Source organism: Cupressus sempervirens, chromosome 8 (genome assembly GCF_028749045.1).
Source record: "Cupressus sempervirens isolate cs-2001-9-10 chromosome 8, ASM2874904v1, whole genome shotgun sequence".
Classification (NCBI taxonomy): Eukaryota; Viridiplantae; Streptophyta; class Pinopsida; order Cupressales; family Cupressaceae; genus Cupressus; species Cupressus sempervirens.
In genome coordinates, this window is record NC_143125.1 from 266,375,699 (window position 1) to 266,394,816 (window position 19,118).

A 19,118-nucleotide genomic window follows, 5' to 3' on the forward strand; every position below is an offset into this window, starting at 1 on the left:
CTACGACTGTAGTAGGACTGCTACGATAGTCCCTCTACTAATGGCAAGGACAATGGTGGGGTGGGGGGTTTGGTGGCCCTGCCCCCAACCGATTAAAATTCACAGAATGAGGGTTCTAAAACTTAGTTTCTCGAATCTAGATAAATTCGATATGAATAACAATAAAATTTACAATGAAAGATTCATCTTACATAAAACTCAGAAAACATATTTATCAAACACAAAGAAGATAGGAAATTCGAAGAACAAAAATCACTGTGTGAATAAACCACAAGATTCTACCTGAATCTGATGCTAATATGCAAACACACGAAGCACACGGGAAATCTTCTTTCTTCCAAAGCCCTTCTTTCTGAACATCCCTTCTCTAAAATCCTGATCCTGTGAAATGAGCTCTAGATCTCTGATAAAGAGTTCTCCCCTAAATTTGGGGCTCTGATTGTGCAATCACATGAGGGAACTCATTGATCAAATTCTTTTTAATATTTGATAGATCAAACATAAAGAAAACATACATGTACACCATACACATGTAAGTATGGGATAAGTATCCATAGAACACACATATAAATAATCCATTTACTATCATCATGAAATAACTAGAACACTGTAAACAATCATCATAAAAGTATAATCATGCATACATGAAATAACTAATACCAAAGTAATCTCATCATTTAGTTAACTAAGTATGAAACAATATCCAATAATCTAAAAATTCAAACACCACTAACCATCAAATATAACATAAGCTGGCCTAAAAGAGTTTGACAATAATAACTGAAAAGTAAACTAGGGGTAGGCACTACACTTTGAAAAATAAATTCTTCCTTGTAATGCCTAGTCCACCCTCAAAAGGAATGCCAAACAATGCATCTCCTCATGCTCTGTGGTAGCTTGTATCCTACATTGTCCGATGATGCCATTTGAGACAATTCACATTGATGCAACCTCTTGTTCAAGTCAAACCAAATTGGGATAACATCTACCTACTTATCCAATCTTTTGTTTTTTTTTTTTTTTTGAGTTTTATAATATTTTTTGTTGGTTTTTTCAAAATTTGAATCCTTTTTTAATTATATTTTCCACTTTTGAAGAGATCTCTTTCTCAAATACAACTTGAAAGCTCACTTGGTGAAAATTCCACGAATGAACTTGTTTGAGCCCTCATTCTAGTACCAATTTCTATTGCTGTGAATTTTGGCCCACTATAACATGCATAATCAAATACTTAATGTTTCGAGACGAACCACCAAATAGTCAATCCTCTTTTGATGTAAGGTCATCTCTCATGCTAAGCTTGAAAAGTAAGATCATGAAATGACTTCAAGTTTCCTTCTTAACTATGGACTTCTCTCAATTTTATGATTAGATATGCTAGTAAATCTTTAAGGGATTTATGCTATTCATTCAATGGATATCAACCCTTGCACTCCCAAAGATTTAACTTTACAATGTGCAATGAAAATATAAGTTTTGATTTTCCAATCTTTCCACTTCATCTCCAACTTAAACTCACAACTTCTATTTCTACTTCTAACTACAAATGCATGGAATAATGGATGACTTGGACTCTACTAGATGTAATCTCACTAGCGCCTTCACCAACCTAGTGCAATCTTCCTATAAGGAACACTTGAATGATTTTCAAATCAATATCTACTCTCCAATTTTAAATAGATGCAAACCAAGGGTTCAACATCAATTAAGTTTAGTGCATTCAATCATCGACTTATCACACAAGAACTCCTACAATCAACAAGAGGCTAGTGACCTAGATTTGTACGAGCCAATAAAATAAACATCCACAAACTAAACTACTTCAACATGAAAAAAACATCTACTCCAAGTGAAATATTGAGGAAACCATGCAATACTACAAATCAATACTAGGTAATCCATCATGAAAAACTAATAATGAATTATCATTTACTTTGACAAGTATTATAGAAACAACTTCATCAGGTCTCTCCCTTAACCAGCCTACTCTAATCTCCTAGTTCTTTACTACTTCAAATATCTAAGCTAATCTATTACAAATGAGAAGGATTGGCCTTTTATAGTAGTTCTAGTTAAGGTTTTCAATCTTCAAGTGGCACAAAATGTTGGTACCTCTTGTAGCCTTTGATAATTTTGACCTAGATTTATTTTTTCTAGGAAAATATTTGGTAGTCCAACACCTATGAAAGAAGATTATTAACATGATTCAAGAGACCATGCCCACTAAATGTGAGGTTTCTATTCCTCTATATATTGGGGATGTTGAGGTGATGTAGGGATTGGAATTATTTGGAAATAGTTTGAGGTCTTTGTCATACAAGGGGGAGTCAACACCCTGTAAGGAAACACATAAAGAAGGTAAATGATCTATGCCTCCTTTATCTATTTTCAAGATCTTAAAGTATAGACAGTTCCCTTTGGAAAAATCCTGGGCATCTTAGGGTTGGAGGAGTAGGGAGGGATAATACTTGGACCTTCCCTTCCTTTCTTCCACCTACAAGGGTCAACAAATAAATGAGCTTATAGAAGCTATTTATAATCTTATTGCCATGGAAAAAATTCGTGCTCTTGCTTGGTGGCAAGTTATTTGTGAGTTGAACTCTCATATTTTGATTATATATTGAATGCGTAGAAGCTTAAAGGTGTGAATTGTAAGTTAGATCGTATAACTATGCAAAATTTGTAGTTTACTATTTTGCTAGAAGGTCTTCCTTTACCTACATTTGAGGGATTGAAAAAATGGTGCTAATTGCCTAACCAAATGGGCTTCAAGGCCAATGAAGGATTGTAATGTCAGTGAGCACAAGCAATTATCTCCTAATAACTCCCATAGTTTAGATACGCTCATTTTGAGTACATGATTCGTTAATGAGTTGCTTTGACTGCTTTTGGGTTTGAGGCATGACTATTTATTTCGTTTGTATTGCTAGTTTCTTGATGATTAATTTTTTTCCCCCTTTATTCTTAAAAAAATTAGACTACAAATTTATACATTTAAATTTTGGGTCATTCTCATGTCTAGAAATTGAATCAAGTCAATCTTAAAATATGCAAAAATAAACAATAGAGATTTGTTGACAATCTTAAGATTAGAGATCAATGTCGAAAAACGAGTATAAATATAAGTGAAATCAAAATAAAAAGAAATATCATATATAGAAATTAGTATGAATCAATAAGGGAGAAATGCGTATGATAGTAGAGCCAAGAAAGACACAAAAATATACACGTCCTTGAAATAATTACCAAATGCAAAATTTAAAAAGCATAAAAAGAAGACAAGAATATACAATTTTCACTTGGTAAGCTAACTTGACTACTCATTACTTTGAAACCAAAATGATTGTTTACTCTCCATAATTTGATGCTTAAGAGATTATTTAGTTACATCTTCTTGTCATTTAAGGGAAGTGACCCAATAACCGTTAGACGGTTCAATAACTGTGACCATTTTTCCATGTTGGCCCTCAAATTACTACTATTAAAGGAGCTCCAAAAATGATAACATATGTATCAATAAATGATCACATATGTACTAATAGTTGGTATTTTTAAAACTTTTTTGGTTTGCAATTGATCCTTTTGAGCACCACTATTGGGACATTTTAGAATGATTACAAGGACAATTGTCCACAAGTACTCCGACATTTTTGAGTGAGTAACTATCGAAACTAGAACATAACAACTATTAGACAACACTTCAAAATAGCCATTTTTGATCACTTTATACTCAATAGTCTCTACACATAAATCCCCAACTACCTAAAACTAAAAATCTTGACTTTAAACAAACTCACACATAAAGACATACCTAAAAAATAAGAGACATAATGCGTTGTAGTTCCTACCTAATGCATAATGGTTGTAGAGGTGTAGGTGAGTGAGAATAAGGTTAATTAGTTCTAAATTAACATTGTGAATACATTAATTTTTGCCTAGAAATGCACTTGTGATCTGATATGATGGCTCATATTTTTTCATAAAATAAAGTAATTTTTAATAATGAAATTATATATATATATATATATATATATATAAAATTTAATATGTACATTTGTAAATAATAAATAGATGTAATACATATAAATTTGATGTTATAATGTGATAAATAAGAAACAGAATATAACTATTTAATTTTAATACATAGTTTATAAAAACTTAATAATAATTTATATATCTTTTAGAATTGAACTATTTTTTTGTGTGGTTATTTCCTTTAGTATGTTTTTTTGATATACAATATAATTATTAATTTAATATTGAAATGTATATTTAAGATGATAAATTGTTTAAATAAAAAATAATAAAAATAATAAATGATATAATTTTTAAATTGTAACACTTATCAATTATAAATATTAAAAACACTATTAAATAATATAATTAAAAAATAATATTGTTTATTTTATTTTAATAAAAGTAAAATAATAGTAATAATTTAAGTACTTTTATTAAAAAAATCAAAGTTTTTACAAAATTAGAAATTCAAATGCAAAATACAACATTTAACTCTAAATTTGATTAAAATATTTATATGGTAAGAAAAATAGATAGTGATAATTAATATTTGATTAGACATTCATTTGTGAGGTGGAAGATAAAATGATTGTTTTTTAAAAAGTTAATCCACTTGTCATAAATGTGGAAAAGATAAAGTTGTAATTAATGCAGTGATAGAGTTATTATAAATTAGGGTATTTGCAAAGTGTTTGAAAATTCTATATTTATATGTAATGAAAATTAATTTTACTCCTTACTATTTTTACTTTCAACCAATTTAAATAAAGATAATTAGCTTTTTTCATATTTTAAAATCATAGATAAATGTGTAAACATTATAAATTTGTTTATAAGCAAAAAAAATCTTTGCTTGCTATTGGTGGGATGAAAAATCTTTTTTCTTTTGTTTTTGAAATTAAAAGCGACCAAAGCAAAGGGGTCGACCCATATACAAGCAAAAAGCTAGTAACCAACACATTACCAACTGAAACCACTAGTAGACAAAAGACTAACTAAACAATATTAAAGTTTCAAATGTCTGCAGAAACAACGAGAGACCAACAGCTAAGCTAAAACCAAATAAAAGAAACAAGCTAACTACGAAAGTTCCACATAATAAAAAATGGCAACCAGACCAACCTAAGTCATAATTACAGCTATAAACCAGCAAAACCAAACTACCAGTAAAACATTAAAAGTCTTGGATCCAAAGATCCCAGTAAACTGAAAAAACTTAAAAAGCTTAGTTTTCATTTTTTCCTTTCCCCTTCGCGTGCAGTAGGATCCGGGCCCAATCATCAGCAAGGAACTTGAAGAGCAACTTGTGGTCCTCCATATCCATACCTGCGTCCTCCTTTTCCTGTGCCAGCAATTGAAGGGTGGTGGCAGTAGCATGAGTAACTTTAAAGCCGAATTTGGAGAAGGTAAAGAACCCCTCCTCCAAAGCTTTAACCCTTCTTTCTAGATTCATATACTGCTCCTCCAACACCTCGGTCCCTTCCTTAGACCCCGCTTCGACCTCTGATGCATCCTCCTTAGTTTTCTGCACCTATAAATCATCTTGCAAAACCTGTAGGTTAGAGGAAACCTTAGAATTATCCTTAGTAGGGAATGAAATGGTTATGGGGGAATTATCCATCTTGCTGCTCTCCTCACAAAAGGTAATGGGTTTGAGAGAAACGTTGGCAGACACATGGGTGATCTCCGTTTTCACAGCATTTCCAGCAAACGCCTAGGTCTGAGCATTATCCATCGAATTGTCCCCCGAGTTCAAATTTTTCTCCACATCTTCATTACCATCATCCTTCTTGAAATTGGAATTATCTTCCTCCTCCCTTCTATCATTATTATTTTTAGAATTATTTTCCTCAACCTTCTCAACCGGATATTTAATGGACTTCTGTTTGCTCCTAGCCTGAAATTGAGCAAGCCTACCAAATCTCCTCGTAGCCTTACCCCCGGTCTCCTCCTCCGAACCTCAACCGAATCTTTTTTCTTTTGTTATCGCAGGAACTAACCTAAAAAAAGAAGAAAAAATAGTTAGAAATACTATTTAGAGATCTAAAGTACGCAAAATTAAGGTAGTTTTGGCTAGTCGTCTTGTAGTGTTGTAATCTTCATGCAAATTTCCATTGGCTTTCTTAGCGCGTAAGCGACCACGGAGCGGACTCTGCGAGTTTCCTTTGCTCTTCATATATCAAGCAGCCTTTAAACCGAGATCTATATACATGTGGCGTAGAGGACACACAGAACAAAATTCTGTAATTTGAGGGTTGTGAGCTGGAAATGACCCCGGAATGGTGGAGCTGAAACTGATTGGGTTTGCACATAAATTTTCATAGACGTGTTAAGCAATGAGGATCACGCTGATAATATAAGATCTCGGGCTGGAAGTATCGTCGAAGATAGAGAAATTATGTTAGGATTGAACTGACTCCCATTCCCAGAGGCAAGACTGTACTTCTCCTGTCAATTTGCGCCTGGATTGGCACTGAAGAGAGAATTGAGGGTATGGCTGCAGCATCGGTGACTGTGAACGTGATGTTGGGCATCTATGAGAAGAAGACGGGGTCGATCGATCTGTACAGGCCGCTGAGGCTGTATGTGGCAATGCACTACTCAGAGCGGGAGGCTCAAAATGTAGAAGAAGATCTGGAGAGGGTAAAGGAGTTGCGGAACGAAGTGGAAAAGGCGTCGGACACGCTAGAGGTCCGGCGGGATCTTTTGCAGAGCTATTACAGGGCTCTCTGTGTAATGGAGTCGCGCTTCCCAATCAGCACCGAGAAGGAGCATGTGCACACCATCGCTTTCACCTGGTACGATGCCTTCAAGCAGAACAAGAAGGCCTCCCAACATAACATACACTTTGAGAAGGCCGCAATCCTGTTTAATTTGGCCGCCATTCACAGCCAGATTGCACTCGCAGGGGATCGGACCGGTCCCAACGGCCTCAAGCAAGCTTGCAATTCCTTCCAAGCGGCCGCAGGAGTGTTTGCCTTTTTGAGGGATAATATTTCCATGAAGGCGTCGCTAGGGTCCTGCACTCTGGATGTCTCTGTAGAGTGTGCCGGCATGTTGGAAAGGCTTATGCTTGCACAGGCGCAGGAGTGTTTTTTTGAAAAGGTTATATCAGACGGAAAACCGCACGCTTTGTGTTCCAAGGTTGCAAGACAGGTCGGTTGATTCTGTTCACAACTATGGTGATTTATGTACTCAAAGAAGACCTTGGCTTGAATTTTAACTAATGCTTGAATTGGCAGGTTAGTCTTTACTATGAAGAAGCACATGCTGCTCTGAATCTCCCACCACTCAATCAACACTTTGATCGGGCATGGATTGCACATGTGCAGCTTAAAGCTGCTCAATTTAATGCCGAAGCTTGTTATAGATTAAGTCTTGATCTACACGATAAGGAGGAAATTGCAGAAGAAATTGCTCGGCTAAAATCTGGAATTGCTACACTTTCCGATGCCAAGAAATCTGTGAAAGGAGTGGCGGGACCACTTTTGGACGCAGTCAATAAGTTGGAGAGCAATATTAATCGAAATTTGGAAAGGGCAACCAAAGAAAACGATAGGGTATACCTTATGAGAGTTCCTGCAGTTAACTCCTTACCAGGTTTGCCCACAGCTTCTCTGGTTAAGTCAACGCCCATGCATGAGTGTCTGGATGCTAGTAAGGAAAAAATGTTTGCCCAACTTGTCCCAGACAGTAGTGCAAAGGCCCTTTCTAGGTACACGGAAATGGTTGATGAGACAATTCGAGCACAGGCTGAAAAATTACAGCAAGAGAGTGAGATCACTAGAGTTAAGCTGAAAGAAATGGATCTTCCCGATTCTCTTCATGCTTTGGAAGGAAATGCTACTCTTCCTGAACTGCTCAAGGAAGATGTTGAAGCTGTACAGGTGGGTGGTGGACCTGCAGGTCTGCAAGCTGAAATGCAGCAGTTAAAAGACCTAAGAAGAGTAAATCAAGAATTGCTTGTGCAAACGGAAGAGCTGTTGCAGAAAGAATCGAGAGAGGATGCCCAGTTCAGGACACAATTCGGAACACGATGGACTAGGCCCCAGTCCAGCACTTTGACTAAGAACTTGCAGGATAGATTGAATAGGTTTGCTTCAAATTTGAAACAGGCAACTGAAAGCGATGGAAGGATTGAGCGTGCCATTAGAGACAACTATCCTTTGATGGGTATTCTCGACTACACACCAGTAAGTCGTTGACATAAGCCACCCATCTTTTTCCTTTTTTGTGTGTTTCTCTCTTTCTGTCTCTGTTTGTTTCTAATTGCCCGTCCCTCAAATTTTTGTTTTTCTATTCTACTTCAATTTACGTTAAAATCACCATTCCGAATATATTAGAAGATTAAAATGGAATACCATGATTTATGGGACAAACTTAAAATCTAAGTTTGATGACAAGATGAATGTTACTGACTGGTGATCTCTTTTTGACACACAGGCATAGGATCGTTCCATGTATGGGAGCCTTCCTATTGACATTACTTTCTTTTGTTATTGGTTTACATTTTCAAACGTCACCACCTTTAATATTTAAATTAATGTCAATATTTAAATTATTTTTTTCTGATAGTTTACACATCTTTTCGATATAAAACAATTCGAGTTGATTGTATGCCTCCATGGATGTTGATGTCAAAGTCACTTATGTTCAAGGTGAAATTGTGTTGCTTAATGCCATGTTCCTAAATTTACAACTAAAATGTATCTTTCTCATTTTGATTCTTGCATATTATCTTTTATTGGAACTATATGTTTGTGGTATAGCCTGCTTTTGTCTGTATAATTTTTTTTACCCGTCTTTTCTTTGCTTTTAATTACTAGCATTTACCGAACCTTAATAACAAATTGTTTTCAATTCTAGTTTGAACCCTTCACAGTTCCGCAAATTTAGAATGATTGTTGCTAGAGTTCAAGTAGAGGTTTTAGTATCAACTAAGTTTACAGGTCTGCAGGCCATACACCTTGGACGAAGGTTGTTTGATTGTTAGCTTGAATAAGAGCAAAGTCTGTCAGTCGCTCAGTTGTTATGCTAATTGAATTTCACACTCTATTTGGAAGCTATGATAGTATATATTTTGTTTAGACCGTTACTAAATAATTAGGTATATGTGATAAGCATTTCAACATAGTATGATAGATTTTTTAATGCATTGGAACTCTTGTGTACCGTTTCCAATTGGTTTCTCTGAATAATTCAAAGTGATTGAATTAGCTTTAGTGATTTTCATGCTTTAAACTCAAGATTGAAAAGCTTATATATAACAAATACTCACATTGGACTGGTGTTTTCTTGCATGCAGATAGAATCTGCTCTTCCAAATCTTTCAAGACCAATTATGTCTTTGGATAGTAACGAGGATGCTATTGTAGGGGCATTGAAGCAAAGCCTAGTAAGTATTGTGTATTCTACTAATTCCTTTGTCCTGTTCTTTTTACCTAGAATCTGTGATGATATGTCAAAAAATTCAGCTGCTTTTTCTTTTATGTTTGAGTAGGTTCCTGACGCTGTTACTCGCACAAGCACTTGATTTGCTGATGAGCCATTGCATATAATCATCAAGCTTCTTTAATATGAGTGTCTTAACTCACATTGAATTAGTTTCCTTATTCATTGTATAACTACTCTGAGGAGATTCGTTATACCTTTGGGAGCGATTCATAGGTCACATCCCATGATGAAATTATAATTTGACAGAAAAGATTTCCAATCTTCATAATATCTTCTGTAGTGTGAAAACTTGGATTTTGCAGCACAAAATATTGACTTGGACTTAGGAGTCAACAAAAACCAAACAATAATAAAAAAACAAACTAGTGCATTTAGAGAACTTATCTAAAATTTGGTCACTAGTTTGTGATACTTCATATATTACATTTATATGACCTCAAATTAATAAATGCATGGTCCCACGGATTCTCAAAACAGACCAATGGTTTTAATCTGGAGACAACATGGGGTTAGTGATAGGTGAGAGTTTCGGGGTGGGGCTTCCAATGGGGTTGCAAGGCAGTTCCCTTTGCACATTCCTTGTTGCAGTATTGGATGGGGCGATGGAGAGGCAGAGCCTTTAGCACAAATATCAAGTTAAGACATTTGAGACCACATGGAATCTTCATCGTGAATGCCAATTATCATAATTTTATCTTTAGATTTCAACTTTTCTCTAGCACCAAGTCCTCACAATTCCTAATCAAATTTTCATTCTTCCAATCCCTTCTCTTAGTGTGTTTTTGTCACGTGGATGGTGAAGACATCTTATGTTGGGTGCAATAAGACCATAAAACGTCAAAAAATGAAGTGAAATGGTGAAAATCACCTAAATTATATTTTTGTCTTATTGCCAAGCAATTTTGTGCCAAGAACTTTGGGTTTCAGTGTAAAACTTGGCCAAATTCCAGCAAAAACTGGTTATGTTTTCTTCCTGACTTGGTGTGGTATGTTGGAAAACATGCAAGCTGTGTCAAGTTAGTCGATTACTCATTGTGCTTGCTTACTAAGCTATCATCAAGCCAGGATCTCCACAAGAATTGCCATTTATGCTGTTTAATTTAAGGACTAGACATAGAATCATTTTGGTTATCATTAAGTTTTGATTGCAAATAGGCCCTTTTAGTTGTGGGTTCATCTCAAATGATTTCAAGATAAAGGTTTGTACAGTCAGAGTCTTACTTAACTCAAAGAACCCCTAAGTTGTAAACAAGTTCAACTTCAAATTGCAGTTAGATTCCCCTTCCAAAGGTTATATTTGAAGAGCACATATATAATTACACACACACAAGTTGGAAACAATCCCCAAGTTGCAAGCAATGTTACATCTAGATTGCAGCTAAATTCCCCTTCCAAAGTTTATCTTACATAATCATTTTAACACTACATCTTGAAATATATGAATGCACACACACACACACACACACGCATATATTGTTTCCTCTCATATTGTGATCAGTGGTTGTAAACCACCATTCCTGGTTCAGTACATGCTGCCCCAGCTTTTTGAGCAAGGCCTGAGGCTTGCCACCATTATGTCGTTTTCTTTTTGTGAAAATGGAAATAAGCCCTAGCGAGTGTGAAATGACAGAACAAAAAAAAAAAAAAAAAATATAGCAGATTAGAATTAAGTTAAAAAACAGAACTTTTAGTTTGTAATTAGTTCCTAAACCCAATTAGTAAATAGGAAATAACACAAAAAAGCAATGTCATGCCCTGGCCATACACTCATATTGCAGCATTTTAAACTTATGAACTTCTAGTCCCAGCGAAGGAAACACAAAAACACAAAAGGAGGTGATTGTTATGGGTAGTGATTTCTCCAAAAAGGTGCATTTGTTATCAAACACTATTAAGGAAGCAGCGATCAGTTATTGGAGGGTCACTTCTCTTGGAGAAGATTTATTCCCTGTAGAGAGATGCTATTTGTGACAGTTATATTAAAGTAATATTGTTATATATGCCAATCGAAAGAGAACTGAAAGGACATTTGAAGTGGGGGACTTTGTCTTCTTCATATTACAACCTTATAAACAATTTGTAAGAATCTGCCGAAGGCAAACAACCCAAGATCTAGAGCCCAATGAACGACACAAACAAAAGAGAGAAGATGGACAAGAATAAGTTGTATTCTCATCAATATGGTCAAGCCAAAAGATAAAAGATAATATGATTGACTAGATCAAACAATACAATGAAGATGTGCCTTCTTTTATAGGAAAGGCAACAAGAGTACATGATAAGAAGAAAATAGCTTATCACCTGTACAAGGTGGAAGCACATGTCCCCTAAAGATGGATCATCCTCCATTTTGCAATGAAGTATGTGCAACAATGTGAGGATGATAAGTGCACTAAAGGTGGAGGCACCACCTAAAGTGGGATTTATCCAACATCATGTGCAAATATAAGATACAAACACCTAAGTGTCTCATGCACAAACTACTATGAAAAATGCATTATCCTAAGTAAGCAAAAGTAAAGTGTATTAAGAATATTTGATTACACCAACACAATCTTCTATCAAGGGGAGTAGGGCTGAAAAGCTCAAACCACAATTCTATGATAGTTGAATCCATATTGGCTTCCATGCATTCTACCTCAAAAAGTATTAGGGAAACATGTTACACCATTTTTAGAATTACCTCCACCTGATGATGGAGAAAAATTATTTTAGAACTTGAGATATCCTTGACATGCAAGAAAGAAAATTTAGGATTAAGATTGTTTTAGAATATTAAATTAAATGGAAGAATTTGCCTATAGAAGACACCACTCAGGAAGGGTAGATTATATTATCCCCTCCACAAGCTCAAATCTCAATATTTTGAATTTATGAACCATTACTTCAGCAAAGGAAACACAAATTGAAGTGATTGTTGATGGTAGTGATTCCATCAAATAGTTCCATCTTTTATCAAACATAATTAAGAAATTATTGTGAGGCTTTCACACCATCCCCCCATGGCAAAAGTGGATCCCCCTATTTTTGTTTTAGCAACAATAGTCGTAGTGGTCTTAGGTGGTTTTAGTTGGCAACATTTTCAAGTCTCCAAGTGCCAAAGTGAGTTTGAGCGATTTGGCATGCTGGTAAGTAATGTTTGCTTGGGGTGTGAGTGAGAGTTGATCTAAGTCTATTAGGAATTTGGAGTTGAAACCAAGAAATTTAGGATGAATTAGTTAAAACCTTAAGAAAATCCTTGTTCCAGCTTCAATTTGATCTTGGAAACACAAAGTAGGTTGTGGGAGGTTAGACTGTTGAAGGCGTGGACTTCAAAATTCTAGAATCTACATTTCAATACCTATGAAGCTGAAACCTATCTTATACATCTTGATAATATTTATGCAAATATACCTTAAAGTATAAATAAATGTAACTTAAATGTTAAATTTGTATAAGTTTTCCAGCTCCCGAGTGGAAAAATGACTAAGTATAGTAAGTTGTGGTTTCCAAATCCTTTCGCAAGGTCATATTTTGACTTGGTCCAAGGATAAAATCCTTTGCCCCCCCTGCTCCATATATTGTGCCTTAAACTTGAGAATCTACACATGATGCAATTCCTTATAAAATGCAAGATAAGCTATCAATATAAAGTGATTAAGTAATTTGCCAAGACAAAACGAGATTGATCATGGTGGAGAACGAAGACGCTTGGGAGAAAATCCTCTGGCAAGTCTGGATTCTGACCCTTGCTTAGGATTTTGTCTTCCCAGTGTGGAAATTTCTGATCCTCAAAGACCTAGATTTGAACATTGCACAATACAAGATATAATATGGGATCAACCAAATTGTATTCGATAAGAGGAATGGGGGAAAATTTGAAATTCAAGTAAGAACATGAGTTTAAGTGCTGAAATCCTCTGGCAGGGTTCGATTCCAACTCTTGCCCAGGATTTTGTCCTATGGCTTCTTGAATTTCTAACACAATACAAACCATCTTTTAGCATCTTTTTTATTGGCATAAAAACCATTGAGTGTTTGGGGAACACAACCTTCAACATTGGCAACAAATTGAGTGGGAAAGCGAGTCAAACTTGGCTTTGTTGAAAATGGTAAAATCCTCTCGTAGGACCGGATTCCATGGCTGGTAGAGGATTTTGTCCTCCATGCGCCCAAATTTCCGACCTATAGATTGATACATTCCTCTCTTCTTTTCAAGACTTAGTGCAAACATAGATGATTTGAAGTGAAGTGGGTATAAAAGATTTGGAGTCGGTGGAAAATAAGAGATGTTTAGTGGAATGAAGTGATGAAATCCTCTGGCAGGGTTGGATTCGGACCCTTTTAGAGGAGTAATCCTCTCTACGCTACTCATCTTCCCTTGGATCCAATAGTGCAATTGATGATATAGAAAGACAGATTTTGATGTTTGTGTAGTTGCAAGTCAAATTTGGGTAAGTGTGGAAATGAAATTGTCTTTTGTGGAGGGCGGATTCTTCCCTCCCTAGAGAATTTTTATCTTCCAATACTGTGAAATTCCGCCCTTGCATAAGTAACATTAAATGATGGCCTTGAATTGCCAAAGAGAAGATCTGAGTGATCAAATTTGGGACGAGAATAGATAATGAAGGCTTAAAATGTTGGCCACATGTGATGAGTGTTAAGATCGAAATCCTTTCCCACATCGGAGTTCCGCACAGCTAGAGGATTTTATCCTTTCCCTTTGGCCAAATTTCGCTGCTTGCAAGAAGTAAATGGGATTGATTTTAATTTGTTTTAATTGGCCAAAAGGATAACAAGTCATCCTTTTGTAGAGGCAACACCTTCCCAAGCTCACCATCTGCCTATAAAAGGAGAGGAAATGAATTCGTTCTAACACCAAATGAAACACAAATTTAGCTCCACCACATGGCAGTGAGTTTCCACCATCAAGACAACGAATTGGAGATGAGGGCTGAGATTCCACTTCCAAATGATCAAGCAAGAAGGAAGTTCTCAAAGTACATGACATTGAGTGTGAAAAATCCTCCAAAAGGCTGTGAATTTGGACAGCTGTAGACAGTTTAGAGATAAAGATGGCAAGAGAAAAACAAAATCTGGGCATGTTATAGATGGAAAAATTTATTTCCCTGATGTTAAGAGGAATTCACATCAAGTTGCAAGACTAAGGTTATTTTGGCAACAAAATCAGAACTAGAGATATGCAAGAAGAAAGAAAATTTGGCCTTGAGCTTGAGAAAACTTACTATATCCTCTCCTACTTGATGATAATGTAATTTCATATATGAAATCTTTAAGATCTCTTTCATTTTGTTTATCTCTTATCATCTTGTAAACTTAATGCACTTATTGTCTTGTTTTTAATTTTTGGAAGGTGAAATGAAGAAGGTGGATTGAAGGGGAGAAGTGAGGAAGCAAGGAGCTCTAATCAGATGCTATAGAAGGAAGGCCATTTTAAGTTCAATCTTGAGGATTCAAAGTGAGAAGGAGATTCGATGTCAAGGCTATTCCAGTTGAGAACAAAGGCCAAAATTCATTAAAGTTTATAGGATTGAATCACATGAAGACGTCGTCATATTCACATATGTAATCAAGTTTACAAACTTGAATCAACGTAATGAGAAAATTCCTGAGAACGGAGGAAACTTGAAAGATGATGTCATAGAGGCCATCACAATCATCCTCATGGAGATAGATAATTTTAGAAGAGTTAATCAAAGTAATAGTGGAGTTAGAAGCTAGAGAGCTAGGAGTAGATTAGAGTAGGCTAGCTAAGCAAGAGACTTGATCAATTTGTTGCTATGATGCTATTTAAGTAATGGACAATTCATTGTCGATTCTTCGTGGTGGATTACTTAATATTGCTTTGGAGTGTTGCATGGTTTCCTCAATCTTTCACTTGGATTATATTTCTTTTCATGTGCAATAGTTAGTTGGATGAAATTTGTTGTGGATTTTTACTTGCTTGACTCGAACAAATCATCTTGTTGATGGTAGGACTGCCTTGTGCGGCAAGCTGATGATCAAAAGCACTTAACTTCAATTGATATTCAATAGTTAGTTTGCATTAGTGCCTTGTGTGGCAAGCTGATGATCAAAAGCACTTAGCTTCAATTTGATATTCAATAGTTAGTTTGCATTAATTTGATGGGATTGGAGAGGGAATATTGATTTGAAAAGCACTCGAGTGCTCCTTACTAGCTTGTACTAGGTGGGTGTAGTCACTGCTAAAACTGCATCTTGTGTGTCCAAGTCATCCTTGGTTCCTTGCTTTCATAATTAGAAGTAGAAGTAAGTGGGAGTGTAAGTTGAAAGAGAAAATTTATATTTTCATTGCACATTGTGAAGCTAAGTCTTTAGGAGTGCAAGCAGTTGATATCCATAGAATGAATAGTGTAAGTCCCAGTGTGTTCCCAATAAATGACTTTATTTTACTGAGCGAGTATCCACAATGGAAAGGAACCTTGAAGTCATTTCATGATTTTGCGTTGCTAGTCTAGTATGAGAGATGACCTTATATCAAGAGAAGATTGAGTGTTTGATGTTTCTCCTTGAAACATCAATTATTTGATTCTGCATGTTGTAGTGGAACAAAACTCACATCAACAGCAAGCAGCCAACATTATTGGAGGGATGCTTCACTAAAGAAGTTGTATCCCTTGAAGAGAGTTGCTATTTGTGACTCTTCATCCCTTTATGGGAAATATAAATAGGGCAAGTCTAGTCATTGAGAAGGCAGCAAATGGTCAAGCATCAAACAGAAAGGGAATTGGTAAATCAGATCAGAATTAATAGTGGAAAGAAATATTTATCAGTAGCAATTAAATTAAAAATTAAATCTATGAATGAAGTAAAATAATAGACATGCATATATGTGTTCAAGCAATTGTGGTACTTGCAGAAATGATTGATCTTTGTGTTGTTATAAATATCTAATAGCCGATTCATATAATAGCTCAGTTTGAATTTAGAGAAACATATTGCAAATAGGAAGGATGGCCAGCCGTTTAGGTTTACAAGAGGTGAAGAATGACCAACCTTCAGGTTTCTTATTAAGTACATCATCCAAAGATGGAATGGTTGACCAGCCTTTCGTGATCATGGTTTGGGAGGGGGTGGAATGATAGGAGAGTTGCAACCTTTCAAGAGAGTCACAACCCTTCATCTTTTATGCCCTTTGCAAGAGTCACAACTCTTCATCAATTCTTCCCATTCCAATCTTCTTCCATTAATCATTCCTTAGTTCCCATGTTCCCTTTTCTTCTTCTCCCCTTCCAAATGAAATTATCTTCTCCCTTTTATATCCCATGTTTGAGGGAGTCACATCTTTTCATTTCATGCCTTTTGACCATTCATTAAACTGAAGAAAAATTTAATTTATCCATGTTCTTTTTATATTTCAATATTATTATTAATTTTTAATACTATTTCAGAAAGGGGACATCACACTTAATTATTGCATTTGTTTTCTAAATAAAACTTTTGGTGATAATATGCAAAATGAACACCATTGTATGGATAATTCTCATCTTAAATTCATCAAATGACATTTTCTTATTAATTTATGAAGTTAAGGACCTACATAATATATGGAGTTTCTCAAATATTGAACTGCACCCACAAAACTACTAGTGTTTTGGTCTCTCAAGAAGGTGTAGGCTATTTCAAATGACCACTATATTTTTTTCATCGTTGCAAAGCTTTCCATCTCCAATCACATCCTTCAAGTAAGTGAGTGATTTTTGTGCAAGCTTAACTTCTTTCCGTTAGATGCTTATCAAAAGTCTTACTAAAGATCAAAAGGTCATTCAAGTAAATGATAGCAGGAGGGTCAACAAATGATTTAAACACCTTATTCAGGAGCCTTGCAAAAGTAGTAGTTGTATAATGTAACTCAAAAGTTAGAATCAACCATTCATACAAAACATCCTCCATATCTTTAAGTCTTCTTCTTCACATATTCCTTAGTCTTCACTAGTTAAGAAATGTATTTCCAATCAAATTTGTGGATTTTAATATGTTGTAGCTGATCCAACAGGTCATTAATCTGTGGAAGCAAGTGCCTACACCATCCTTCTTAGATACTAAAGTGATATCGAAACCATATGGTTGAGGTACTTGGACAAGTTGTACTTAAGTCTATCAAAAAGTGCAATTTTTTAAAACCTCATTGTCCTTTAGTGGTGATTGTCAAGAAGTCCTAATGTTGAGGAGAGGGCTGTCTGTCAAGAATTGTATCACTTTCTCTGGTTCCCTTACAAGCCTTAGGTTCTTCAAACACTTGCTTGAACTGCTACAACATGTCCTCTATTCTCTTAAATTTTTTAACAGGAGACAACATAGGAGAAGCATTGCATTCAATAACTCCATTATCATATTTCTTATATCATAAAAGGTCCAAAGGAGCAAAGCAATCTTCTCACTAGAATTTATTGGTTTCTTGCTTTTGGAGTACTAATTAAAGATGTTTGGATTTATTTTTGTAGAAGTTAATGACATAGTGCTTGTCATTGAGGAGTTTGCATTTCTCACATACATTTAAGGGTTGCCAAAAACTACACCAAACAGAACACGGTGCACACCAACCACAATGATTTGAATAAAATGGGTTTTAATAGCTAGTTTACTCATTTATTGTTTTGTTGTCAGTATCTCAACTCCTTGTTTCATTTATCCCAGTGAAGGAGGTTACTTTCAAATCCAAATTGTCTACCAATTCCTTAGATATTATATTTGCTTGTGAGCAAGAAAAAATGAACTGCAACCTTAGAATGTCTAATTTGGATTTTGTAATGAAAAAGCTTTGGTAGCTCATTTTTGAAACCAGACATACTAAGGTAGAAACCAGCTTCTTATCCATCTTCTAATCACAATCTCTCTTAGTCTTTTCCTTTATGGCTTTCTGACACTCATTTTTTTTCAAGGATGTAACATGTAACATGCTTCATCAGTATGACCATCAACATTATGAATGATCACGTTATCTTTTAGTTTCCTTTTCTAAAGAATTAGTGCCATTAAGCTGACCATTGCCTTCATTAATGTCTTTCTACAACCCTTTTGAGAGTTTTTGTAATGGTTATAATGCCAGAAATGTCCATCCGTCTCTTTATCTATGCCGATTTGACACATCCTTATGTATTTGATCTCCACACAAGGTGGATATTCCACTCCTTGCTTTATCAAAACAAATCTTACATGCACCAATCAAATGAAAGACCAAACTACTTGCTACTTTTAGAAGTAATACTTGCATATGACAGTCTTAATAGTCATAGAAATAGAGTTGTCCTAACCTAAAAGTATTGGGGAATAGAACTAAAAAGTACATACTAAAAGAGAGTATGGTATAAGATTGAAGCATAATACGAGGATTGATGTGGAGAAATCCAGTGTGGGTTACCTATCTAGAAAAGTTGGATCAGTTATCATGATTCACTATCTACAATATGTTGATTACAAGGCATTACCTCCTCGAGACTCTCATAGATGTATATTTATTAGGAGGGGTCTCAGAAATGACTTAAATGAGATTGCTAGTCCTTTAAACGAACATAACTGATTTATTTAGATTGCTATTGGATAGTTGCAACTCTGGGATTAAAAATCTGTCATATTTATAGACACTAATTTTTATTATTAAGGTTCATGAGTGTTGGTTTCAAGAT

General features: G+C 35.3%; 1 protein-coding gene across 1 annotated transcript in view; it reads left to right on the forward strand.

Moving 5' to 3' along the window:
• Positions 1-6,082: 6,082 nt before the first annotated feature.
• The window catches only part of LOC149542478 (vacuolar-sorting protein BRO1-like), a 128,434-nt gene continuing 115,398 nt past the window's right edge, over positions 6,083-19,118 (forward strand). The window contains exons 1-3 of the mRNA XM_089797421.1: positions 6,083-7,173; positions 7,260-8,210; positions 9,323-9,412. Of these exons, the coding sequence (XP_089653547.1) occupies positions 6,511-7,173; positions 7,260-8,210; positions 9,323-9,412 (1,704 nt within the window). The 5' untranslated portion in view covers positions 6,083-6,510. The remainder of the gene's footprint in view (positions 7,174-7,259; positions 8,211-9,322; positions 9,413-19,118) is intronic.